Below are 23,784 nucleotides of genomic sequence, written 5' to 3'. Positions count from 1 at the left end.
ATTCACAGAAAATTAGCCCTTTCACAAACTATTGATTTGTAGGATTACCTTCAAGAGACAGGGATGAAGCAATTGAAAAAAGCAAGCTTGGGAAACAATATTAAACTAAGAAACAATTAAGCAAGTGAGTGTGAAGACCGGCTTACAAAAAGCTCAAGTCTCCATAAATGAGGTAATGAGCCATGACCCAGCCTGGCATCAGACCTTCAGGCTATTGTTTGCCTGGACTAGTGCTTTGACAGACACTGGTAGGTTTTTAGAGCCCTTAAATATCAAGGCAAGAACTTTAGCGGCTGTACCCTTACCTTTGCAGTGCTCCACATCACTAATACGAACCCTGAGCCACAGAAACAGGTCAAAGTATACCTCTCAACCATTGCTTAAATTAACAATCCTTAAAGCAGTCTAGAGTGTATTGCATACTTCACAATGGCAGCCTTAAAATAGCCAGCAGAAAAGAGATGAATAAAACTCTGCTGAAGTGTTTATCAACGGGGAAGATCATGCGCTTCATTTTTCTGTGGGTGGCCGGGGGAGTGGTTGTAGTATCAGAGGCTGCTGGGCTGCTCTTTGACCAGCTACATGCAGTTAGCCGATGGATGAGAATTCAGACCAAGGCTCAATCCTGGGATTCCGAGCTTAGTAAAGAACCCGAGATCTTGGTTCAGACTGCTGGAATTATGCCCTTCAGTTCCATGATGCCATCTACCACAGTTACCTTTCACTTTTGATAGTTGTCCGTCCAACCCCCCCACCACCAGTGGACTCAAGCCACCCCCCCTTTTTGGTGGATAGATGCTGCATACTCTGCATTTCGGCTTCAAAGCTAAAGACTACCCTCAATGGTCATACAGGCACAACCGTTAGGTGTGGAAAGTTATGGAAATGGTGGCAGCAGTTTAAATGCTAACCAGCTTACTCTGCATAACTTCATTTGGGGGTACTGAAGCAGTCCCTCATTTTGTGTCAAGACAATTTTTTGGCAGGACACCCTTTGAGGTTTGGGATCAGTGTACAGCAAAAGTGTCATGGGCACATTTTGACTAAACTTTTGATACAAAATGAGTAATTGTTTGCTGTCTGAGATTTAAATTTATTAAGTACGGGTGTTAGCGTGCTTAACAGAAAGCGGCTGGACACGATCAGATTGACATTTGGAACACCAAACTGCACAGGGTCACAACACAGGACCTAAAGGAATATTTTGGTTGTGTATATTTTAAAAAAATTAGGGAGAGTATTCCTTTTGGGTCGTTAAACAGCCCTCTAGTCTCCATTTGTTATGCGGACTTGTACGGCAGCTATGCCGTGAGACGCATAGCATTAGTTTGATACAACTAGGGCTCACTGACCATTGCAAGAGCGGCGGCAGGTGTAGAGGGTTGCAGAAAGGGGCTTTGGAGCAATGAGCCCTATGCTGGATAGAGCGATCTCATTAACGGCCTTATGTGGCCCATTTGCAGCTGAGCCACTCCCTGTACTGCTCTGAGGATGTAAACTAAACTCCCTGCTCCGACGAGATGGGTGGAGCTATAATTGTTCGAGTAACGAACCTGTGAGTGGGCGGTTGTTTTATGGTCGCCTGGGCAACCTCGTAACTCAACACCAAAGGATTGACGTACGTAGGGTGCCACATGAAGACGCCTGCAGAAGCAGGTAAGATGGACCACACCACCATTCAGAAGCACAGGGGTTAGCAAACATAGCATCTGTAAACGTTGTCCAGTGCGCACTAATTGAGCATATATATTTTTATCTGCATTTGTGAGGAGGGTCACTATCAGGGAACGGCAAACAGAGCCAGTTGACCGTGGCTGAATTAAAGCGGTAGCAGCCAGATGTACGAATGGAAGGCCACGCAGAGAGCACTTCCAATTGAACCCATAGGCAGCAGACCACCATACACAGGGTGTTCCTGATGGGTGAGTGAGCTCAGTCATGATGGAAAAATAAGGTTTGCAATGCGAAGTAACGCAGTCAGTAGCCTGATGGAAGGCCCATAAACTGGGTATTTAAAACCCCTTTGTGTATTGTAGACCCTGTGGCAGTCAGTGAATACAGACAGAAATGACCACGCAAGAGTAATTTGGAACTCATTGTCGGTGCAATTGTTGCAGTTCTGTAACAGCGATATTATATGTAGTGTTTCCTGATGAAACTCCAATAACCATTCTGAATTAGAATAAGGAGCGAAACATGTCGGCCTACATAGGAAAGAGGTTGAATGAGAAAGTGAATAATTCTGATTAGAAGACCAAATGGAAAGCAAATTAAGTTTTTCCATACACTACTACTACATCTACCAGCTGTTTATCATCATGAATGACTTATGAAATTGTGATCTGTTCAAATGAAATGACGGAGTAAACTTATTGATACAAAATGGGTAATGGTTTGCTGTCTGAGATTTAAATGTATTAAGTACGGGTGTTAGCATGCTTAACGGAAAGCAGCTGGACACGATCAGATGTTATAATGATTGACATTTGGAACACCACCAAACTGCACAGGGTCACATAAACAGGACCTAAAGGAATATTTTGGTTGTGTATATTTTTTTTAAAATTAATTAGGGGTTTATTCCTTTCGGGTCGTTAAACAACCCGAAAGTCTCCATTTGTTATGCAGAGATGTCACTGCAACATTATGGAGGTGGTTTGTAGTGGCCGACTGGAGGAAAGCTTCTGCCCATCAACAAGTAGCAAGGAAGTGATAACAAGAGCTTGATAAGGGCCTGGGAATGACTGAGAAGCGTATGCCTACATGACCACGTAGGGAGGGAAGCTACACATTTAGGTAGGTTAAAAACTCAGGTCATGACAAAGGATAAGAAATGGAGTTACTTGGGAGAAAGCTGATCTAGCAATGTTAAACCATTAGGCTACCCCCACAAGCAATACATTTCAACATTTTACTACTGGTTCTGTGTAGCATCACTGTGGCAGAGGCCTTTTTTTGGGTCATTACTCTGCCTCCTACAAAATATAACCGGCAGGTCCTCCCGAGGCATTCCAGAAACTTAACATGTCGTTGAAGTCTACTCTCTAGATGGTCTCTTGTACAGCCAACTTTCACAACCTAGCTATACAGAAGTCCAACCAATGGGGCAGTTTGTCTCCTAACAAATAGGAAAAACTGGCAAAAGCCTACCTACAATCACATACCATCCAAAACTATTTTTGAAGTGTGCTTTATGGAGAGAGAATCTGAAACAGTTCCACACAACACCATTTATCTTACCTCCTTTGCGGCCAGATTGCATCATCATTCGTCGCCTCACTGTATCGAAGGGGTAAGACATGACGCCAGCCACTGCAGTCACAGTCTGTGCAATCATCCAGCTAATCAGGATGTGGGTGTTTCTGGGATCCGGCAGCATACCTGCAATCAAACACGTGCAAAGGTTCACGACAAGTACAGGAATATACACAAAAATGCTAGGCATCACTTCGATTGTCTACCACCCAGTATCCCAAATAAATCAATGAAGTGAAAGTTTAGGCAAGCAAGTTCAGGGGCAGACGTTCAGGACCAGTGTCACAGGGGTCCAGACTCCTGCCAACCAAATTAAAACCTGGAAAAATTGAAAAAAGGTTTTGGAAAATAAACTTGGTGCAGGGATATACTTGGAGGTCCCCTGGTAGGTCTTAAACTGGTTTGACCACTGTGCACCCCACATCTGTGCAATTTGGATGGCTCGTTTCATAGATCTCCCAAGTAATGCAGCACGCAGTGGAAGGAGCTGAAGGGGCAGAGGCTAATTGTATAGCACTGTTCTGTTCCAATTTCATAAAATAAGCACAGCACTTCCCAGAGAAAAGTGTTAGTACGAGCAAGATGGAAACACCAAGCGCATTCGGCTACAATAGATGCAGCCATCCTGCCACAAAAGGATCAAGAACTCTGAAGAAATAAAGGTTAGGGAAGTAAAATACTGTTCCATTCATGTGAAACATTAGGCAAGAATGGATGCTAAGCAAAAAGTATCCCTAGATGACTTACTTGGTGCCCTCTTCACTCCAAGAATCCTGGAAATCAAACCTCTGAGCCGGTTCATGTGGAGCCGCATCTCATGGCCATGCTTGAAGGTCAGAGTCGAGGACAAAGCAAACACCTAAATACATATGCTTTGGAACCAGGAGTGGTGGATTTGAGGGGCGCCAGTATCAGTGTCCACACTGGCTTTTATTATTCAGCTGCAGGATTACCACTGCTGCACGTCTATTCAATCCCTCAAATTAACTCACGTTTTCGCCCCCTCACTTCACCAACTAGGAAGACGCTTCTCTGGATGCTACTCCCAGTACAGATCAAAGCACTGCTCTGTCCAGTCTCCCATCTAGACAATTTGAGCGATGCAGTGAGCTCTGGTGTTCTAGGATCCCATAATCTAACCAATGCTACATGAAGACCGTCAGTAGGGAAGCAGCGATGCATGGTGGCTTCCCACTTCCGAGTCAGATAATCTCCCATTTAAAAATCGGACTAGAGGCATGAAACTGCAGTCCAGCGTGTGCATTACAGGGGGGAGAGTTCCTACTTCGCTGGAACCCCAAGATGCTGATTAGACGTGGAGGACCTGCCACGAGCAGCAAAGAGTACAATGGCCGCACCAGAGAGTGGTTAGCCGGACATGACACCCCCCCCCCCCTTGTCCCCCCACCACCACCAAGTGATGTTGAGCACAAAAACAGCTCAGCATTACCCCCCCAGGGGCAGTCACCACAAGGACTGAATCTTAAGCAGGTCAGCCTGTCCTGTGTCAGATGAAAACGTGAAGATCAGTTGACTGGTGTGGTTCTCCAATACAATTGAAAAATATTTTGGCCTTCATGTGGCTCCTTGGCACAGTATGAAAGGGCAGTGAGGATTCCAATTATCAGTTGTGAAATAGGTTCGGCACTAGATGCCAGGTTCGGCACTAGATGCCAAAGCTACCTACAGAGAGCACCCATTGGCATTGGTCTCACTGCCTGGTATTCAATCACTGCTCGGTATTCAAGCGTAGAACAGTGTTCACGAGTCTCACTGAAGTCCTGGAGCAGATCCTAATTTTTAGTCTCACTTGTGGCCAGCCATGCACACAGATGAGCATGTACAACAAGCTGGAAGGAAAAGGGGAAAAAAGCCACAACCTGGTGACAACGCAGATATTTTCCCCTTGACCCTGGAGGGCAACCTCAGGGTGCTTGGGACAGGACTAAGCTGATCTCCACCAAGGAGGATTGTCTGGGATTGAATGAAAATAATCAAGGCAGAAATCTCCAAGTTCAATCACTGCGGGAAGGGAGCCTGGGAGGGTAACCCCTTCATGCCACAGAAGACTGCCATGGACTCTGCAATTACCACATCTCCAATCTGAAACAGACCCTGTAAATTAACTTCCAACCAGATGTCTAAATGTGGGGCCCCTGGGCAGTGGGTATGCACCACTCCAGGTAATCTCTACCTTCAGAATGTCTGAAGAGAGTGTTCATGAAACATCTTCCTGCAGATTAGGACTCTGCCAATCTTCCACTACCGATAATCAACTGTTCCAGCAGAGAACTTCTTATGGAATGGGCCTTTATACTAAGAACCAACAATCAAGAGTCCAGAGTAGGGGTACAAAAAGTGCCTAGTGGTTCTCCACGAATGCCCTTTCCTTTTGAGATAGTTAAGCAGCACATATCTACTCCACAGAAGATTCACTGCTGGAAATGTGACAAATTGAAGTGCTTTTTTAAAAAAAAAAAAAAAAAGCCGACCCTCGTGACAGGGAGTGTTTTTTCAGGAGGAGAAAATATGCCAAGCGAATGAAAACCTTTAAGAAAAAGGTTGCTTTATGAGCCAACTGATAAATTCATGTGCCTTTCGCTGGTGTTCCCCAAACCCTTCCACCCGCTTCAAATGGAGCTAGGATATTATGGCACATCCTATGTTCACCAGCGGACATTCGGTGGCAACGGTTCCAGGACCAGCTCCTCCTAGTTCACACAAGGGCGCACTTTGTAGAGAACCAGATAAAGATGACTGCAGGGAAAAAACAAAGATCGATATGTAACCAGACCGTTGCAGTAGGGCACTGCATACAGTCACAATAAATGGGAACAGGGCTCCATGGTTTGCAGAGCAGAATGGGCTTAGACACAAGTAGTGGAACGCATTAACAAACTGTGCTATGACATTTGGGGACTTTGTTCACAATTTACCTGGTTGAATCAAAAGAAAGCAACTAAAGTACAGAATTCAGAGATGTTTCCCTTCTGCTTCAGCAGAGATACATGAGACTGGTGATACCAGATCTTAAAAGGGGCCACCTCTGCCCTCATGGATCGGTTCTGGAGCTGTGCCCTGAATGCCCCATTTGCAGTTGCCACCATCACAGAAGGGTGTATGGGTCTTAACCACCCTCACTCCCTGTGCATATTGGGCCTAAAGACCACCTTAACTGCTGTGAGCCCCCAGTTACTCCTGTTCCCAAACAAATCTCATAATTGACACCAGACTGAAAAATAAATCACAGGTCACTTTGACATGACCTAAATGTGGAGTATTCTGAGTAACTAGGCATTTCAGCTCAATACAGACTAATCAGCAAAGCAGAAACATTCTTCAGCTCCCGCCTCTCAGGTATCCAGGCTTTAGCGAATTCTAAATGGCTGGGTGACAGCTCATACAGATAGGCAATGATACAGCACAGCCAATAGCGCCATAAAAGAGGAGCAGCGAGCAATATGATCCTCCAGAATCTGCACATACTCGACCTCACTATGAAAGGAGTGCACCAAGATAGGTACTTCCTGTTGTACACCCCCCCCCCCCCAATGATGCCGAGTGTTATTCGCAGAATGGAATTACCATAATCTTGGGCCCAAGTGACCTGACAGTCTCAAAGAATATGGCAAAACATCAGTTTAATAAAGTAGGGCAATCGGCAATCTGACGAACAAATTGCAGTCCACACTTAACACTGCAAGGCTTTGTGCCTCAAGTGCGTCAGCTAAGGGGTCATCCTACAATGCAAATAACCTCAGGTTTAGGTATTGGTTAAAGGGAACATAGCTACTTAGAGCATATAGGTGTTACTTTATTGGCTGTTCCTCTGGGCAAGCCTCGAACTGCCTTCTAAATACATAGAAGGCATTAGTGGATTGTGGCTCATGCAACAAGATATGCTCATCGTTGCATAGGCTCTCGCGATCGGCTCTCCAAACCACACTTGGATCACTAGCAGCACTTGAAGCAAAACTGTTGCAGAGAACCTTCTAACCACTTCCCACAATCAGTCCACCTTCTCTCATTTGCCAAGGCCTCTTTGTAGTTGACCTTGCAGACTATTGTCTTCGCAGGACTTGTAGGTGCATCATCATCTTCGCCTGGAGCTTAATGAATATGCCTGTGAGTTTTGAATCACAAGCGAGGAAACTACGTCCATTTCACTATTACTCTGGGCGCCATTACTCCTCTGGAGCCTTGGCTGGTCTCAGGCTTCTCTGCCTCCTTCATTGTCAATACTTGTAAATCAGCTAAAAGTGCCAAGAGAAATGTCTGTTTTACATTCCATATCCTCGTTACCTCCCCTTGTACCCTTCAGTAGTTTCATGCTGCGTCATCCATCTCTGCAAGCAGCTATTCCTTTGTTCACGAATGTATTTCTAGCCTCCGTCAGCTCTGGTATCTCTCCTTCAAACGATTTTGCCTTATCATTTAGATCCGGCATCCATTTTCCAACATGGCCACTTCACCTGTAGTTTACTGCAGCAAGCTTCTATACTGCTAATCGACCTTGCGATTCTGCAAATATATAGTCACTTCTCACCTGGTTACTTACCTTTTGTAAGTATTGTTTCTTCTTACTTGTACATATGTTTGCTCGTGTCTTTGCTCCTCTACAATGCCATTGGGGCCCTAAAGAATCCAAAAATGTAAAGAGAAGCAGGGGGTCCAGCCAGGACTGACCACCTTAGGTTCCATCATCGCTAGTTCCCACTGTGCCGTCGCTGGTCCTACACTGCTGAACTCAGTATGTCCGTAACCCTAAGAACAGGCGAGCCCACACTGATCCGGAATACAAACTGTACTTGGAAATCTGGTCTATATTAAAAGAACTGGAATATCCAATGCTACTGGTCCCCAAGGCACGCTTTTGTATCCCCACCCAATACATAAAAATAAGTATTGGGTAGATAGTTCAGTGGATGAGTGTGGCCTTCGGGATGTGTCCCAGTTATGGATAACGAAAGAGAAGGTAAACTAGTGTTTTGACAGAACCAAGCAAATAGGATAGTTAACAGTGGGGGACAACTGTGGGAAAGGTTTATACTGTGCAAACTATTAGCAAGGCATATGATAAGCAGTGTTGTATACCAATTTGCTATGCAATTCTGTAGGTTTGCCAATTGACACTTATGTAAAGAGCCATTTAAATTGCCCCGTTCATTGAAAGCCAGGCACCAATTCTCCCAGACGCATTTACATAGAATAAAATGTGTTTTTCTTGCAAAGACGTGCACTCCGGGTGCCACTTGGATCACCTCTCAAACAGGTTGTGGGTTTAGTTTACAAAACTAGGTTAGTGGTTAACCAATGGAAAGATTTCTTATAGCCAACAAGGAAGATAATGAACAAACCCCCCCATGGCTATTGCGCAACGAGGACACTTCAGCACATAGCCTTGATTCTCAGCGCCCTACAAGAACCTGTATGTCTTTAAAACAGCAATTTCAATGAAGTAACATTCTGTAAAAGCAACACCATGTATTTTATGAGAGCCCTACTGAGGGCAAACATGGTTGAAACAACCAGTCAATGGAATTGCTTCCACTCGGTAGGGTCTACAACCAAGTGTTAGCTCACTGCACCTTCAAAGAAATAACAATTTGGTCCCACCCACAAGGGGAATCCATCGAAATGCTAGGCAAATCTCTGAACCAGATTACCTTCTGCAGCCTCGGCCTCCTCAGCGAGATGAAGCCGAGCCTCGAAGGCACAGTGGGGTTACTTCAGGGGAAGTCCCAACTTTTAGAAATTAACTTGTGGGATCCCAAGGGCTTAAACTGTGCTTGCAAGTAAAAGCTGCGGTTTCAGGGCAGCCAATTGCAAAATTGCATCAGCTTGCATATTGCAACTCAAAATACAGCGCCAAGCTTCCACAACGCACCAAACTGCATTTGTGTTTATCTTTAGGCAATTTCAGCCATGCAGATGATCTAGTTAAAATAAGTATCTTTGGCACTTATGGGAAGAAGGCTCCAAGGGTGTTGGCAAACCCCATTTTTCGCCGCCACTTCCAAGCATCAGAATACTCTTCTGCTTTTAAGCGAATCACCCACCAAAACAGTTTAAAGCCAACCTCACTCAAAGTTCACATGAAGTGCATTAGCAAAAGCAGGCCATGGCCATGTAGGATCAAACCTTTGAAAAAGTTGTCGAAGCAGACTCCATTTTAAAAATGCAAGGAATATATACATGACCGAAGCGACAGCTGCACCATGGGGAATGGAGATACGACTGCACAAGATAACAGACTGGCAGTGTTGAAGGGAGTAAAATGGCAGAATGAATACAAAAATAATGCGGTGCTACAATCAATACTGATGTACATGATTTCGGTTTGCCTTGGCTCCATTATGGCAAACCTAGTGCTGTATGCCTGCTTGCTTAATTCACTCCATCCGCTTTACAGTAAAAGGAAACATCTGTTTATATTGAGTAAGACTCATTCCCCAGATGTCAAGTCACCAGGGGACCACATAGGCATGCGAGTGAAAGCACAAATGATTACCAAGCCCCAAAATATTCACCCACCATCAGCTAGGGAGCATGGACACGTGACGAGTAAGAAATGGTGTGCATTTGGATTGAGGGGTCGAGTGACTGGCTAGCAGCTTCCACAGTTTTTACCCAAGTGATTACTCTGCAAGCACGCAGGACAGAAAGCCGTAGCAATCCCAGGATCAAAAAATTCAACTGGTAGGTGAATCATGTCAAATGGGGGAAAGTAGCATGCTTGGCATCAATGAGATTACTTTTGGTTTCTTTTAATAAACAATGGTTTCCTAGCGTCAGAAATGTTGCTTGTATCGCCTTCTGTTGTAGGAAAACAAGTAAGTGAATCGTTGAGACATTGCATTTGACAAACTTTGAACACTACTCCTCTAGAGCCATTTGGACCATGGTAATTCGATTAAAATTGCTTTTTACTCCGACGGGTTTCAAAGGACACAGCCACTGAGGAGTAAATCTTGGACCAACTCCCTGCCCTTAAGATTTTAGGTTTCCATTTTCGTTTTACCTTTCCACACTGCATCAGATCGATACATTGTATAGAGGAAACAAGCAGCACCAGCAGTTCACAAGTGTAAAATCGACTTTAGTAAGAGAAGAATCTGCAATTAACATGGTCTCCTGACCAAGTATTCAAGTTAGGATCGAATACAGAAATTTGAACAAAGTTCAGACTAACTTTCCAAGATGGCAAGGTGGAGTGTACTAGGTTACTTCACGCCATTCCCAACTGAGGTGCTCCAGGTTTTCCTTCCAACATGTCCCATGGGCTCAGGGTGTGGGAGGAGTTCCAAATAATACTGTTGTCAAGTAAAAGACCAAGCCATCCTCACCCACCCCTACGCCCCCAAGCTGCCCATTAAAAGATGCAATACTTACTGATGTATAACTGTTGTATAACTGTTGACCTATTTTGGCAAAGCTAAAGTACTTCCACCCCTCAACATGGGCCACTGAATCCTCCTTAAACCACTGGCTACAGGGAGAGACCAACAGTGTGTAAGGCTGTCCAGAGACCCGGGTGATCCAATTTGAAATAAGCCATTGCTGGGGTTAAAGTTACAAGTAACTAGCCATCCATAAAAAGTCCCTAGACCTCAAATCGACGTACACAGCTGTTAGGCAGAGTTTGTATGCAGTACCCTTGGGACCACTGCAGGTTTAAGCAAAGCCTGCCTCAAGTCTACTATACAGTTTTTGGTGGTGGAGCCGAGCAGCGAGGCATCTCAAGAGGGAATGTAAGAGGTCTACAATCACAAGTGTTCAAATAAACTAACTCAAGGTTTCTTGAGTAAACACTTATTTTAACGGTCAGTTATAAAATTCACTAGGAGTTAGATATACACAAATATACTTCAATACTGAAGTTTGTGGCATTCAAACTACTTTGAATGAGGAGCAAAAAGGAATAGGTTCAGAAGAATTACAAGTTTTAGACAGTGCAGATTCTGGAGTTAACCAGAAGAGTAATTTCAATAGGCTAGGCCAAAGTCAATGGGCTAAAGTCTTGTATAGGATTATGGTTCCAGTAAACGGTAAAGTCTCTGTAGAAGTTCTCAGAAGTAGTTTGAAACGAGAATATGTTGGGTCACAAGCTGATTAGGCCTGCTAATTAAAGTAATTAAAGTTTCAAGCACTTGCGAGAGGCAAGTACTCAGTCTCGTTTCACAGTACCTTACAAACGAAGAAAGATGCAGCTGAAGACTCCGTTACTGGCAGTTGCTGTAAATCTCGCTGTTACTGAGCCTCAGTCGTGGGGACAAGAGGGAGGACATCGGGGGACTCCAGCACTGGACTGGTCAAAAAGCTGGCAATGGCAAATCTTCAATTCCGGTAGCTGTAGTAAATTAAACAAACGGTTGTCCCTTTCCCTGGTTATTCTGTTTCCTGCAGCACTCTGAGGAAAATACAACTAGCTCCGAGAAGGGTATCCAGGTGGCTTAGTGTCGAGTTGATTGTCCCACCAACTAAAGGGAGAAGTCGTCCTTGCTGGGCTTCTGTCAAGATGAACTTAGCAATTTGGACCTGCCGCAGGGCTTCACCAGGCAAACCAATGGTCCAGGACTTGCAGCAGTCCTCTTCAAGCTAGTCTTCGGCTCTTTCATTCCAGTAGTCGACTGCCTTCCAAACCAAGAGACGGGCCTTTTATTCAGTTCTCTCCCATTCATTCCAGCCTAGCTGGAACTCACAGCAGGGTGGCTGTCTTTGCTGGACATTCAGCCAGCCAATCATACCAGAGTGCATTTGGGTCTCCTAGGAGACTGAGCACAGGAGTTTCAAGCACCTCCCTCACTTCCTGCCCACCCCAGACACTCAGGCGCCAGAGGCGGTTTCCAGTCCTGAAGCCCGGCAAAGGCAAACTAATGAAGGAACCAAACCTGGTTTGGTGTGCAGAGCAAAACTCTAGGACCTTTCCACAAAGAAATGGTGAAAAAACACCAGGGGCTCAGAGGCCATCTTGAAAAACATGGCTCCCGCGATTTAATGCTACCGGTGTTCACGGTCGGGAAAAATCATGGTAGTTCGTTGTAACACAACTGCCATGAGCCATTGCGATAAGAAAGGGTCGCATGTGACTGCTACACGAGTATCTAGACACAGGGGATACTAGGTAACCCCTCCAGCACTCTACAGTAAAATAGGGTGTGCTGGGTCTAGGAATTTGACACAGTTGTTTATCCCAGAGAATGTATTTAAACCTTGGGAAAGCCTGGAAGGCTTCCCTGTGCCACTGCACTGAGGGTGCAGTGCGACATCAAAAGATGATACCTATGGAGTGGCCCAAAACTCCAAAAAGCGTAAAACACATTCAAACACACAAGAGCGATTGGGGGGAAAAAAAGGTTCACTCAAAAAACCAAGTCCTCAAAATCCAGCAAAGTTGCTGGGGTCTCTAAGGTGAAGGGAATTAGCACATTTGAGAATTCTCCCTAACAGCACACCACTTCTACTCACCAAGAGTTCATTCTCATTAGCCAGTGGCTAGTGCCTGCTCTATGGCAGGTTATGTAACCAGTTTGACCAAAGTTCAACCCAGTGGCCTACTCTGGAAAACTCAATGAATTAAAATGTACTCAGTTAGCTGCAAGAGCAATATTCAAATTCAGTAATGTGCTAGGCCCAAAGCTTTAATTTATTTCCATTTCAGGATTTATAAAGTGGCATCATGGTGCCAATTAGCGGATTCGAACAGCAGGCACAAGTAAAGACACAAAAGCATGGGTGAATAAATCAGTACAGTGTTGGAGATAACAGTGTCTTGAGGGGTTTTCAGGAGACCAAGAAAGATTGTTTGGATCTTAGAGCCGGTGGTAGCGAGTTCTGCCCCGAGTGCATTGTTCTGAATGACCTGCAGTTTGTTGACTTTACAAAGGGATGTGCCAGCAAAGAACATAATCCATGGAGCCAGTAAAAGCTCAGGCGGTGGTACAGCAGCTATCAGAACAGGAAAGGTCTGCTGGAGTTGATAGCTTAGTGGTGTATGAGATTGTGCTGACTTGCCGTGCAAACGATAGGGTGGCATCCAGGTTGGTTAACACCCACTGCCTTGACAGCACTAGAGACTGGGATAGTAATGCCATCGATGGTGAAGGTATTGTAAACCTAGGTTCCAAGTAGGGATTGGGATCCAACCAGAAGAAAGTCATCAATGAGAGAGGAGATGGGAAGCCATCCAAGCTTGGATAGTTGATATATGGCATGCAGCGTCCTAGAGACTGTGGCATAGTTTCCCTTGGTGGGATGAGGATTTGTGCGTCATCAGCATAATTTGGTTAGGAAATGCCCCAATTTAGGAATTATTCTAAGAAGCCAAACTGTCAATGTTAATGCTTCCGAAATCATGAGTTCTGCCAGCTACGAGTTGTGCAGCAGATAAATCGAATCAAAACTGTGGGCCTGGTCAATGACAAAGGAGTGCCGGCAGACTGTTTTCACCCTCATTGCATGCAGAGGGCTCAAAATAAATATATTTTATAGTGTAAGGGGGTGGAGGGCAACATACATTTTCAACAGTACTCATCTCAAGACCAAGTACTGCCCTCACCCTTGCTCTATGGTTTTTAGGATTAAGTGAAATAAGATAGAATGGCCGAGTGTTTTTCCAAGTTCCTGCCATAATAGTGTGAAAGCACAGTAGGAAACAAAAAGGAGTCAATTTACCACTCACATTTGCAGTGCTTCCAACTCCTGGATGATGTATTCATCCACGAAAGCACCCGCTTAGATGGACTACACAACTATTCCCCGTGCAGAGCGTCTACCAGCAAGGCAGTGGTAGCCGCCATGCCACTCCTCTCGAAAACAATTGTTTAGGAAGATTTGCTAATCCTGGGTATAATCTATTCCCCATTCACTTAGATCAGAAACTCGCAAAGATGGAGGTGCAAGACTATTCCTTGAGGGGAAGGGGATTACACAGGGGGCGTGTGGGTAGTTCTTTTAAATTCCCATCCGCACAGTGCGCTTACGGGGGAGTCTGCCCTAGTTCTATCCAAGAGTTTGCCAACTACTAGGCCATTCAGGTCTGCTAAATATATTCTCCCTCAGGATGGCAAAGAAAAAGAAATATGCTGCTCAGTTGGAGACTTGCGTAGTCTCCCCAACCCTTGTTACCCATCTCAGCTTTAGAAAACACAGCAGAAGAGCTTTTCTAATTAGCATGAGGACCAATATTCGCTCTAGCCCTTACTGGCACTAAATTCCAAGGCAGGATTGGCAATGGAATAATTCAGTGTCTGTGGCACCACTGGCAATTGTGATTTGGATCCCCTGTTCTGCCCTCCCCCAAAAAGTGATTTTATTTTTAACGCTACTGTGAAGTGCTATGCCAAAAGAGGAACCTTTGGCAGTTTTAGCCAAGAACATCTGGAGAGCAAATCAGCCCTATACTGAATGGGCCAGTGGAAAGGAATTTTGAGTTTTAGTCCAAAGAATATGGAGAGGCCTCGGTTACAGCTAGAATATGCACATTAAGATATATACGGATTAACATTCAAGCCAATTCTGCTTTTATATGGCCTTCAAAAAGCCTTGGCACCCTTTGTGTGGGTATATCTGGTTAAAACTGAAGGAGGGCCTCCTAGACCCCCTCATAATCACATTTTGGCTGACAGAATGGAGATGGCTGGCAACTCCTGAAGGGATTGGGTTAAAAATGTGCATGGTGCATTGGTGAGCAGGGCAACACCCGTATGTTTACTAGGATATGCCAGGCCATTTGAGATACAAGCAGACTTCCAAGCAAGTTCAAAAATAATGACGCCGGTACCACAGTTGCGCAACCCCTGATCCTCCAGACACCAAATCCCTACCTCTCCATGCCAGAGGAGTCTTGCCTCAACCTCCCCGCCTGCTACCATCCAGCCTCCAGTGCTGGAGCCCCTCTTCTCGCTCATGCGACAGATTTTTACACTCTTGAAGCTGCCCTTCTACGTGGGACCACTGCCGTCATAGGCATGTACCCCATCTCAGACACTAGCTGTAAAGGATCACTTCCCCCATGAGGCTGCAGTACCCTCCTCGTCATGGGATGCGCAGAGCCCTGGCGTCTACTCAGACCCCCAATCCCCAAACGGTGTGGGCTGTTAGTTCACTGTGCAACCATCCCTCATTGTGCTGTTCCCAAAGTGTCTGCATTTGTGGTTGCCACCTTGTCAAACATTTGCCGTTTCATAATCATAACTACAATCGAACTGCAGTTTGTCCATTGAATCCTTCAAACAAACCTTTCTGAACTACCGACTTCGAAACAAATCTCACATAACCAATGTTCCTTTGGGTATTGGCATTTTAGGAGCCATCGCTGCAATGTTATTCAGTTAAAGGTTTGTGTAGATATTTGTTAAGAATGCTTTCTTGGAATGTTGGGTCATGTCTGTTCCCTGAGCCCTGTTTCTATATGAGTCAGGGATCGCGAGGCAGAGACCGTGACCGTTTCAAAGTAAGATGTTTGGGCTCTGGGCGGGCTTTCGAAAGTAAAACGGTTGCATTTACCCAGCCTCAATGATCTTTTCAGTTTGCCATATAGATGGTAATATTGTACGCGTCGAGAGGGTCTATTGTTCACAAATACCACTGTAACTGATCTACGTGATCACTTCGACTTTTAAATAACGAATCTGAAAATGTACAATTGGTTTTCATTTTTGGCCAATTATGTCTGCGGTAGAGGGGACGGGAGTTCGGGGGTTGAGGTTGAAGAACCCAGCAGTGTAGGGGGCACTGCTGCAACATTATGACCCTCCCCGCAAACCCAAATTGTGGCGAAAACCGCAAGCAACAACGCCAGACATTCCGATTCAGCATTTTCAAGGTCGCAGTGGTAGCAGAATTCGACCTACACTAACCACAACACTTCTCTGGCAAGAGTGAAGCCAAACCACTTCGTTTAACCATTAACATTTTCCGAAAACTCGGTGGGCGCCATGTGCGCATGCACACTCCAGGTGTTTGAACTCATCAGAACAAACCCAAGGCAAGAAATGTGCTTCACGCAAACGACAAGGCACGCACTTCCTGTACCAAGTGTTTCCTATTCAGACAGAGGTGGCAGCAGCATAGCTGTTGTGCCTGGAGTTTAGTTAGCTCAGGGTTACAGTTAGTCAAAATAAGATGCATGTTCAGGGTCACATGGATTGGCTCTGAGATGTAGACATATTTGCTCGCCAAATAGGGTAGTATTTTAGTCCCCAGGTCTATACGCAATCTGCTACCAATCACTCAACTTGCTGAGGTATTTCTCACTAATGGTTTAATGCTCCTTAATTTCTTTAAAAAAATAATCTTGCGCACAGAGAGGGTGGGGGGTTTAGTTGTGTTTTTGAACTTGGTGTCCTCACCCTCCCCTCTTACCCTGGGGCTGCTGGGCCATACTGCTTTAGGGGTAAAACCAAGATTTCACACCCATTTTTTCTGTACTGGAGAAAATCTGGGTTGTATTTTTTTAGGCCTAGTTTAAAATGGGCAGCTCAGTTTTGTACCCGTTGTACGTTAGTGCAACAATGACCAAAAAACAAAATTGGGACATTGTTGCAGTGTTCTGTGACTGGGCACTATGCAAGGGCTCAATCATGCAGTTGCACACCACAATCACTTAGCTCAGCATGTACAAAGTATATGGTGCAGGTCTGTATCCAGGTAGTAAGGAAAGTATTCTATACTCAATTTATGCTGCTGCACTAAATAGAGTAGCCTTAAGAATAAAAACAGTCATTACCATTAGGAACTATTGCAATATTTTAGAAATTACTGCAAGTGTAAAACTAGACAGTACTTCATCAAATTGCAAGCCACACAATGTTATCGCCCTGAAAACGGAATCCAATTAATAGGGCTTCTAAACCAACAGAAAGCCTTAATGAGTTTGGCCCCATACAGCCAGAAGTAGAACATTTACCTTTTGCTGTATCATAGACGCCAAAGTATGCAGCTCGGTAGATGATTATGCCCTGCACAGAAACATTGAACCCTTGGTACAAGCCACGAATCCCATCAGACTTGGTGATTTTCACAAGACAGTCAGTGAGTCCTTTAAACTGTCGGTCGGTTCCACCTTTACCAACATCTGCACCCAAACGTGTTCTGGCGAAATCCAAAGGGTAAACAAAACAAAGAGAAGTAGCCCCTGCTGCACCACCAGAAGCCAGGTTTCCAGCGAAATACTTCCAGAACTGTGTATGTTTGTCTATTCCTCCCAAGAAAATCTGCTTGTACTTATCCTTAAAGGCAAAGTTGAGAGCTTGCGTGGGAAAATACCGGATAACATTTGCCAGATTCCCACGCCAGAAAGAAATAAAGCCTTGTTCTTTTGGGATACGGACAACACAGTCGACAATTCCTTTGTACTGCTTATCCACAGAAATTTGCTGGCTGGCATGCTGTACCTATGAAGAAAAAAAAGTGTAATAAGTTCAAAATATATAACTTTTCTTGAACAAAGCTTTGAACACAGGTGGAGACAGCATAACCGTCATTATTCCGATAAGCATACATATATCGCCCTTTGCAATGATCTGATACATTGATATGCAGGACAAACAAAATGCTGGGACTCAAGGCCCAAACGATAGGGCTAGGGGTAACTTCCCAATTTGAGGGCTAGTCAGTCATATCTGGCATTTGGGCCAACTGTGTAAGCCACATCTGGCATTTTAGAGATCTAGCCAGGCAACTCGTATTTTGCATTTGCGTTTGAAGTTCCCACATTCAGAAATCTAGACACCCCCCCCCCCAAACTCTAGGTGCTCCACCACCTCTACTCGGTCCACCCCGAAATGCACTCTAGCATTACAGATACGCACCAAGTGAAACGGCAGCCCCAAGTCTCCACATAATAAGGGACAGCAACTAGCGCAACTGTTCCACCATCCTCACAATACTCAGAATCTAGGGATAGGCCTAATAAACCCAAAGGATAAGAACACCCAAAGCGTGCACCCAGGAAGCACCCCCCCCACCCCCGCTAGCCAATCTGCTAGTGAATATACAGCAAGACCCTCCTCGCCCCCTCCCCCACCCACTGGTCCATAACCACAGTGAAGAGGGAAGGTCAGAATGTGCCTTCCGTCCCAGAGGAAGCACCAAAGGCAAAATGGCTGCCGATCTCACATCAATTCCCACTGCTACCCCCTCAGGAGGCCCTACAACGCTGTAGCAATACGAACTCTACCCAGAGTTGACAAGAAACACAAGGAGCTGGAGACAGCTACATTGACAGGATTGACCAACGAGCCAAGAAGCCATGCCACTAGTCATTAAAGACATGACATAGCTGCGTTCGACAGTAAGCACACATGCCATCTGCGCATCTGGGACACTCCTACAGCCGATACATGAAGGACACCTGTGTACAGCTCCGAGTTAGAGGACAGTGAACGCCAGAAGCAAGAAGGACTTGTGTAAATGCTTGCAGCCGCTTACATGCAAAGAACCCCATGGTATGACAGGAGCACGTGAGGGACAAGACAGCCCTTACACTAGCCTATGGTCAACACAATACAGTAGAAGCCAGGCCATGGCTTAGGAAATCTAGTATGCAATCTTAGAGAAACCTCAAGCCACACAGATTCTGTGCAAGCAGAATCACTACAGCGGGAACGAAGCCCCTGCCAAGGTCACAATGTTGCAAATGACATTCTTTAGCGCAACTGGGTGCAGGAGAAGCCATTCCTAGAAAAATACAAAATTCAGAGCTTGCATGCTCACAAACGGTCTCCAAGCACATGATAATACTGAAAAGCTGATGAAGTGCCAAGATTTGGCAGCTGGGAAAAGCCACCTGCCTTACGGACCAGACGACGGTCGCTACAATACAGCCAAGTCACAGTCCTGCGCTGGGAACAGTGCGCTGACGGCAGTAATGGTCCACACAGTTATGGCACCGACACATTGCACATGCACCGTTCACAGGTGCCATGCAGGCTGGGAACAATTTGTCCCAGGCCTCAGCCAATATCGAAGTGTACAGCCCTAGGTGTGGTGTCACTGACCAATCACAGGGTTTGCTCACTGTAACAGTTAGTGACATGCCAAGCCCGACACCTGATCGCCTAGTACAATAGTTAAGGGGCAATACCACTCCACAGCCTATCCGGAGCGGAAGTAGGTTTGGAGCAGGGCCTAGAGTAATGCAAATTGTGATGTCATCAAAACTGGCCTGCGAGCCAGAATTCGCCAAGACGTGCATGGACTTCCCTCCTGTAATAAACCTCTGGTGTACCTTGCTACTTGTGTGGACGCCCAAGTTATTCTGACTAAGGGAAGGAGTTAGGCCTTCCATGAGTTCGACATCCGGACTCCTAGCTTGGCTCTGCCTGCCCGAGGATTCAGTCTAACAGTGTTGGGATAAACTCCCAGATATGCCAGAGGACCACTAGGAGTTTGCAGACTCTTGGAAGACCCAACACCTTCCGCCAAAAGGGATGGAGGACTCAAACAGCAAGGTCAAACTGCGGTTTATCACAGCAAAACCCACAGGGATCAGTACAAGGACAGAAGACATCAACATCCCCTGGCTCGCAGGCCAGCTTGGACCTAAAATTGCATTTTAGTGATGTCGCAACCTGGGCCCCTCTCCAGAAAACCTATTGGACTACTGGATTGGGTACTGAGTAATAGTCAACTTATAGTGGACACTATACATGTTGATCTACAGGCCCTCACATGTCAGGTGGCTGGTCTGGTCCATCCCCAAAGTTGCAATGTGAGGGTTTTACCATTGGTTCTACCCGTTGCTACCCAGCCCTAGGAGCCTGAACTGATTGGCTAGAGCCGACCTCCCCAGGCCTGAGAGCCACAAACATTCTCAGCTTTATAAAAAAATGACCTTGCATTGTAACATGTGTACCACCGACTAGGAGAGTGCTCGTTCATCTCATGCAACATGTCTTACTAACATCTTTGTTGCAAGCTTCTGTCTGGCGGTGTGAGATCGGCCCCCTTTCCCAGCACTGGTTGCTGTCCATTGTCCGAGTCGGGTCACTTGTTCAGCAACCCTGATTTGGAGCTGTATAGCTCCATATTTTAAGATTATTTGCATTTACTGCAGCTGGTGTTACTGTTCAGGGAATGAATGCCACCAGTATCTGGTGGCCTTGTCAGCGGGTGCAGTCCCACATGTTTTCTCCCGTCCAGCCTGAACTCAACAGGTGTTGCTGAGAGGCTTGTGGCCCGCTATATTTTTCCTAAGCCATTATGCAATTCCTACACTGTCCACGCTATTCTTTATTCCCTGTATGTTAGTCACAATGGCTCCGTCGGGTCCCATAGGTGCTCCTGCAGTTCCATGAGGTTGTGTGTAAGCATCTGGAAGCTTTACACTGGATCTCTTGCTTCTTGCTGTTTCTGCGTTTAGCTAGTGGCAAAATAATAACAGCATGTATATGCATCTGTCCTCCGCTATAGAACTGTATGCTTGTTTTCATGCGTGTCCAGATGGAATTTGTGCTTCATGTCCAAATCTGCTAAGGCGTGGTGTCCATCAATGCCAGCAATATGGCTTTTCAGCGCTCTGATCGACAGTCAATTGAGGCGTCTTAGTTGCAGCCTGGGGCTCCTCGTCCACTCTAAATGTATACTGCACATGGTCTGCAGGCCTAGCTGAGTGGTTACCTCGATGGAGCGGTTCCGAAATAGTATGTGCATTCTCCATCACCTGGCCTCCTTCCGTGTCATGCATCTTATAGGAGGTGGGCAAAACTCCCCATCTCTCTTCAACAGGCCACCAAAAACAACCTGCAATTCACAACCACCAACCATGCTAGGCAATCCAGCAATATACCAGGATTGCACAGGTACAGATCCAAGGAACAAAAAGGATAAACAACGCTTATATCACCAAAAATGACTGCAACGAGATACAGAAGAGGAACCAAACGTAGTCACGACCCAATAGGAAATCTATTCAATGATACAGACCCTACTGAACACACCTCACATCCTGAGACCAACAGTGAAACCTGCAAACAAGACCACCATAAAACACACCAAACAAAAAAAACTGCAATCTAATCAATAATTCAACCTGCAAACATGCTAGAGACAATGGTGGAATAGACAGCTGCGTCACAGAAACCCAGTTAGATGACTACTAACAGTCACACTACACAACAATTTAAAATGCACACAAGTAAGCCAAAAAGGAAGACTTGCAATTGCCTACAAAGACCTGAAAATGAAAATAACAGACCTGCTGAACATTAGAAACCTCCTTCACCTGACTGCAAAATCAAAAACGAACCTTACATTCATACAGACGACCGACCTACAACGCAACCTTTGTAGATATCTTGTAGACAAAGAAGCAATCACAAACCTGGCCATCAAACCATCACCCGATTATCCGCAGGGACCATCAATAATCAAGCAGCTCAAGACAATGAAACTATTGCAAAAGATTAAAAGAGTGACAAAGCAGGACACTATGCAATTGGCAGGTTCTTTTAACGCGAGCTCAACTGCGCCACCAACACAATCCAATTACCAGCTAAAGCTCCCAAACAGCCCCAAAAGCTCCTGCAATCTGGTAGGAACTTGAATACCATCAGAAGTAGTAAAGATCTGGAATCCTAGAAACCATCCACCACAAACCTGGACAGAACAGACGAAGCAGACCTAATCCAGAAATGCATAACCATCACACTAGACAGCCTCTGCCTGGAAAAACCGTTCATCCCATCACAAAACTAGTGTTAAGATGGTTTACACCCACCTCAATACAAAACAATAACAGGAAATACTGCAAACAGGCAATCAAGATCAAAGCATACAGGAAATTCGCAAACCCCAAAAGAAAAAAAAAGAAAAGCGGAAACACAAAAAGTCAAACATCCAGAAACCACTATTCAACGTCGTAAATGAGACGAGAAAGCCACTACAAACACTACGAGACAACTTGCAGAGCACTAAAAATAACATTTCGGATCATCCAAAACAGACCAATAGCAGACCATGCACCATGTCCCACCTAACCAGGAAACAAACATGCTACAAAGCTTCACCCAAATATGAGGAGAGATTAATCAAGCTGGTGAAACAAAGCAGGCTCCCAATGACCCCTGCACACCAGACAACTTCATCCTTACACAGGGCTTCATCCTTACACAGGGCATGCCATTGGAATACCACAATCGCTCTCAACATGGAGAGGACTGTGGGCTTTCAAATCTGCATACACCAGCTCAAAGACAGTACAGGTGAGGTGGAAGACCTCTACTACAGACTGCCATCAGACATTCCCTAGCTCTCCAAGAGACCTACCCCTAGAACAAACACAGGGACATGTAGAAAAACACTAACTATTGGACCACCACAAGTCGGCTTCAGATCCATGAGAGGGACAGAGACAGCACTCTCCAACTGAGACTAAAGACAAACGCAGATGCCAACAAACTCTGCACTGATACCAGTTCTCCACAGCATTCGACACAGCCACAGCATCCTCATCGATACACAAAGAAATGGCTGCTCTGGATTAAAATCAGAAACAAACAGTATAGCTAACCATTCAGATCTGACATGGGACAACTGTTGAGCACCACAAGGATCCCCATTCAACATCTACTGCACTCCACTAATCAACCTCACCTCAGCAAAAAGCATGGCCTCACCTGCTACAACTAGCCAGACGACACCCAAACCTACACAATCTAGAGATCGCAATGCTAGTAAGACTGTTCATCCATTCGTAAAGTTGTGGGATACAAGTCAAACCGGGCAAGATAATTAGGGAAGCAGCCAATACATCCCATTGGCCACAGAAGGAACAGTGCCCATGCCATCCAAAATAGTCAAAAACCTTGGAATCCTAATGGGCAATGAGCTTACACGAGAACCAGTAAATTCAATCAAGAAATTCTTCTTCCACCTGCACAAAGATTCTACCATTCCTCTCCTTTATGCACAAAACACTGGTCATCTCCCTCATCGTGTCCAGATAGCTCAATAGCCACCACAGCCTACACCTTGGAATGCCAGATCTGCTGAAGAAACTGCAAAGTATGAGAACGGAACGGCCAGACTACTCTAACTCTCACGAAGAGACCACATCAAAAAGGGAGAGGACCTGGGTTGAACCATAGAGGGCATTAGAGCGTAACTCCTTGCTGCCGATAGTGGATAGCACTATAAATTGACTAATCATGGAGAGCCTCAAAATGGCTCATCTGCAAAGTAATGCATAGGATAGCACATATGACATCACATGTTTTCACTAAATTAGATGAAGGGTGAAATGTCTCAGTATTCCAAATGTGCATCAGACCCATCTACGAGTCTCTCGAAGTTCAATCTGGCTACAGGTGCTCCACCCATACCCTTCAAATCATACCAAAAAGGGTACCTTACCCTATGTAATTGCACATGTTTAGTATAATCAGTTTTGTAGGTCCAACTGTAGACTGTACACTACATTGACAACTGAATATAAATGTACTATTACAGCAGAGAATGTACCCTGAAAGTATAATTTCAAAACTTATTAGCCAACTCATACAAGGTTATGTCTGATGCTATCAGTGG

The 23,784-nt window shown here is 45.3% G+C and overlaps 1 protein-coding gene across 1 annotated transcript in view; it reads right to left on the bottom strand.

Moving 5' to 3' along the window:
• LOC138526342 (ADP/ATP translocase 3) overlaps positions 1 to 23,784 on the bottom strand; it is a 42,751-nt gene that overhangs the window by 5,602 nt on the left and 13,365 nt on the right. The window contains exons 2-3 of the mRNA XM_069636978.1: positions 17,165 to 17,651; positions 3,241 to 3,381 (exon numbers count right to left, since the gene is read on the bottom strand). Coding sequence (XP_069493079.1) covers positions 3,241 to 3,381; positions 17,165 to 17,651 — 628 coding nt within the window. The remainder of the gene's footprint in view (positions 1 to 3,240; positions 3,382 to 17,164; positions 17,652 to 23,784) is intronic.

The sequence above is a fragment of the Ambystoma mexicanum genome, chromosome 7p (genome assembly GCF_040938575.1).
Source record: "Ambystoma mexicanum isolate Mex_15411 chromosome 7p, UKY_AmexF1_1, whole genome shotgun sequence".
In the NCBI taxonomy this organism is placed as follows: Eukaryota; Metazoa; Chordata; class Amphibia; order Caudata; family Ambystomatidae; genus Ambystoma; species Ambystoma mexicanum.
This window is presented reverse-complemented; position numbering and strand designations above follow the sequence as displayed.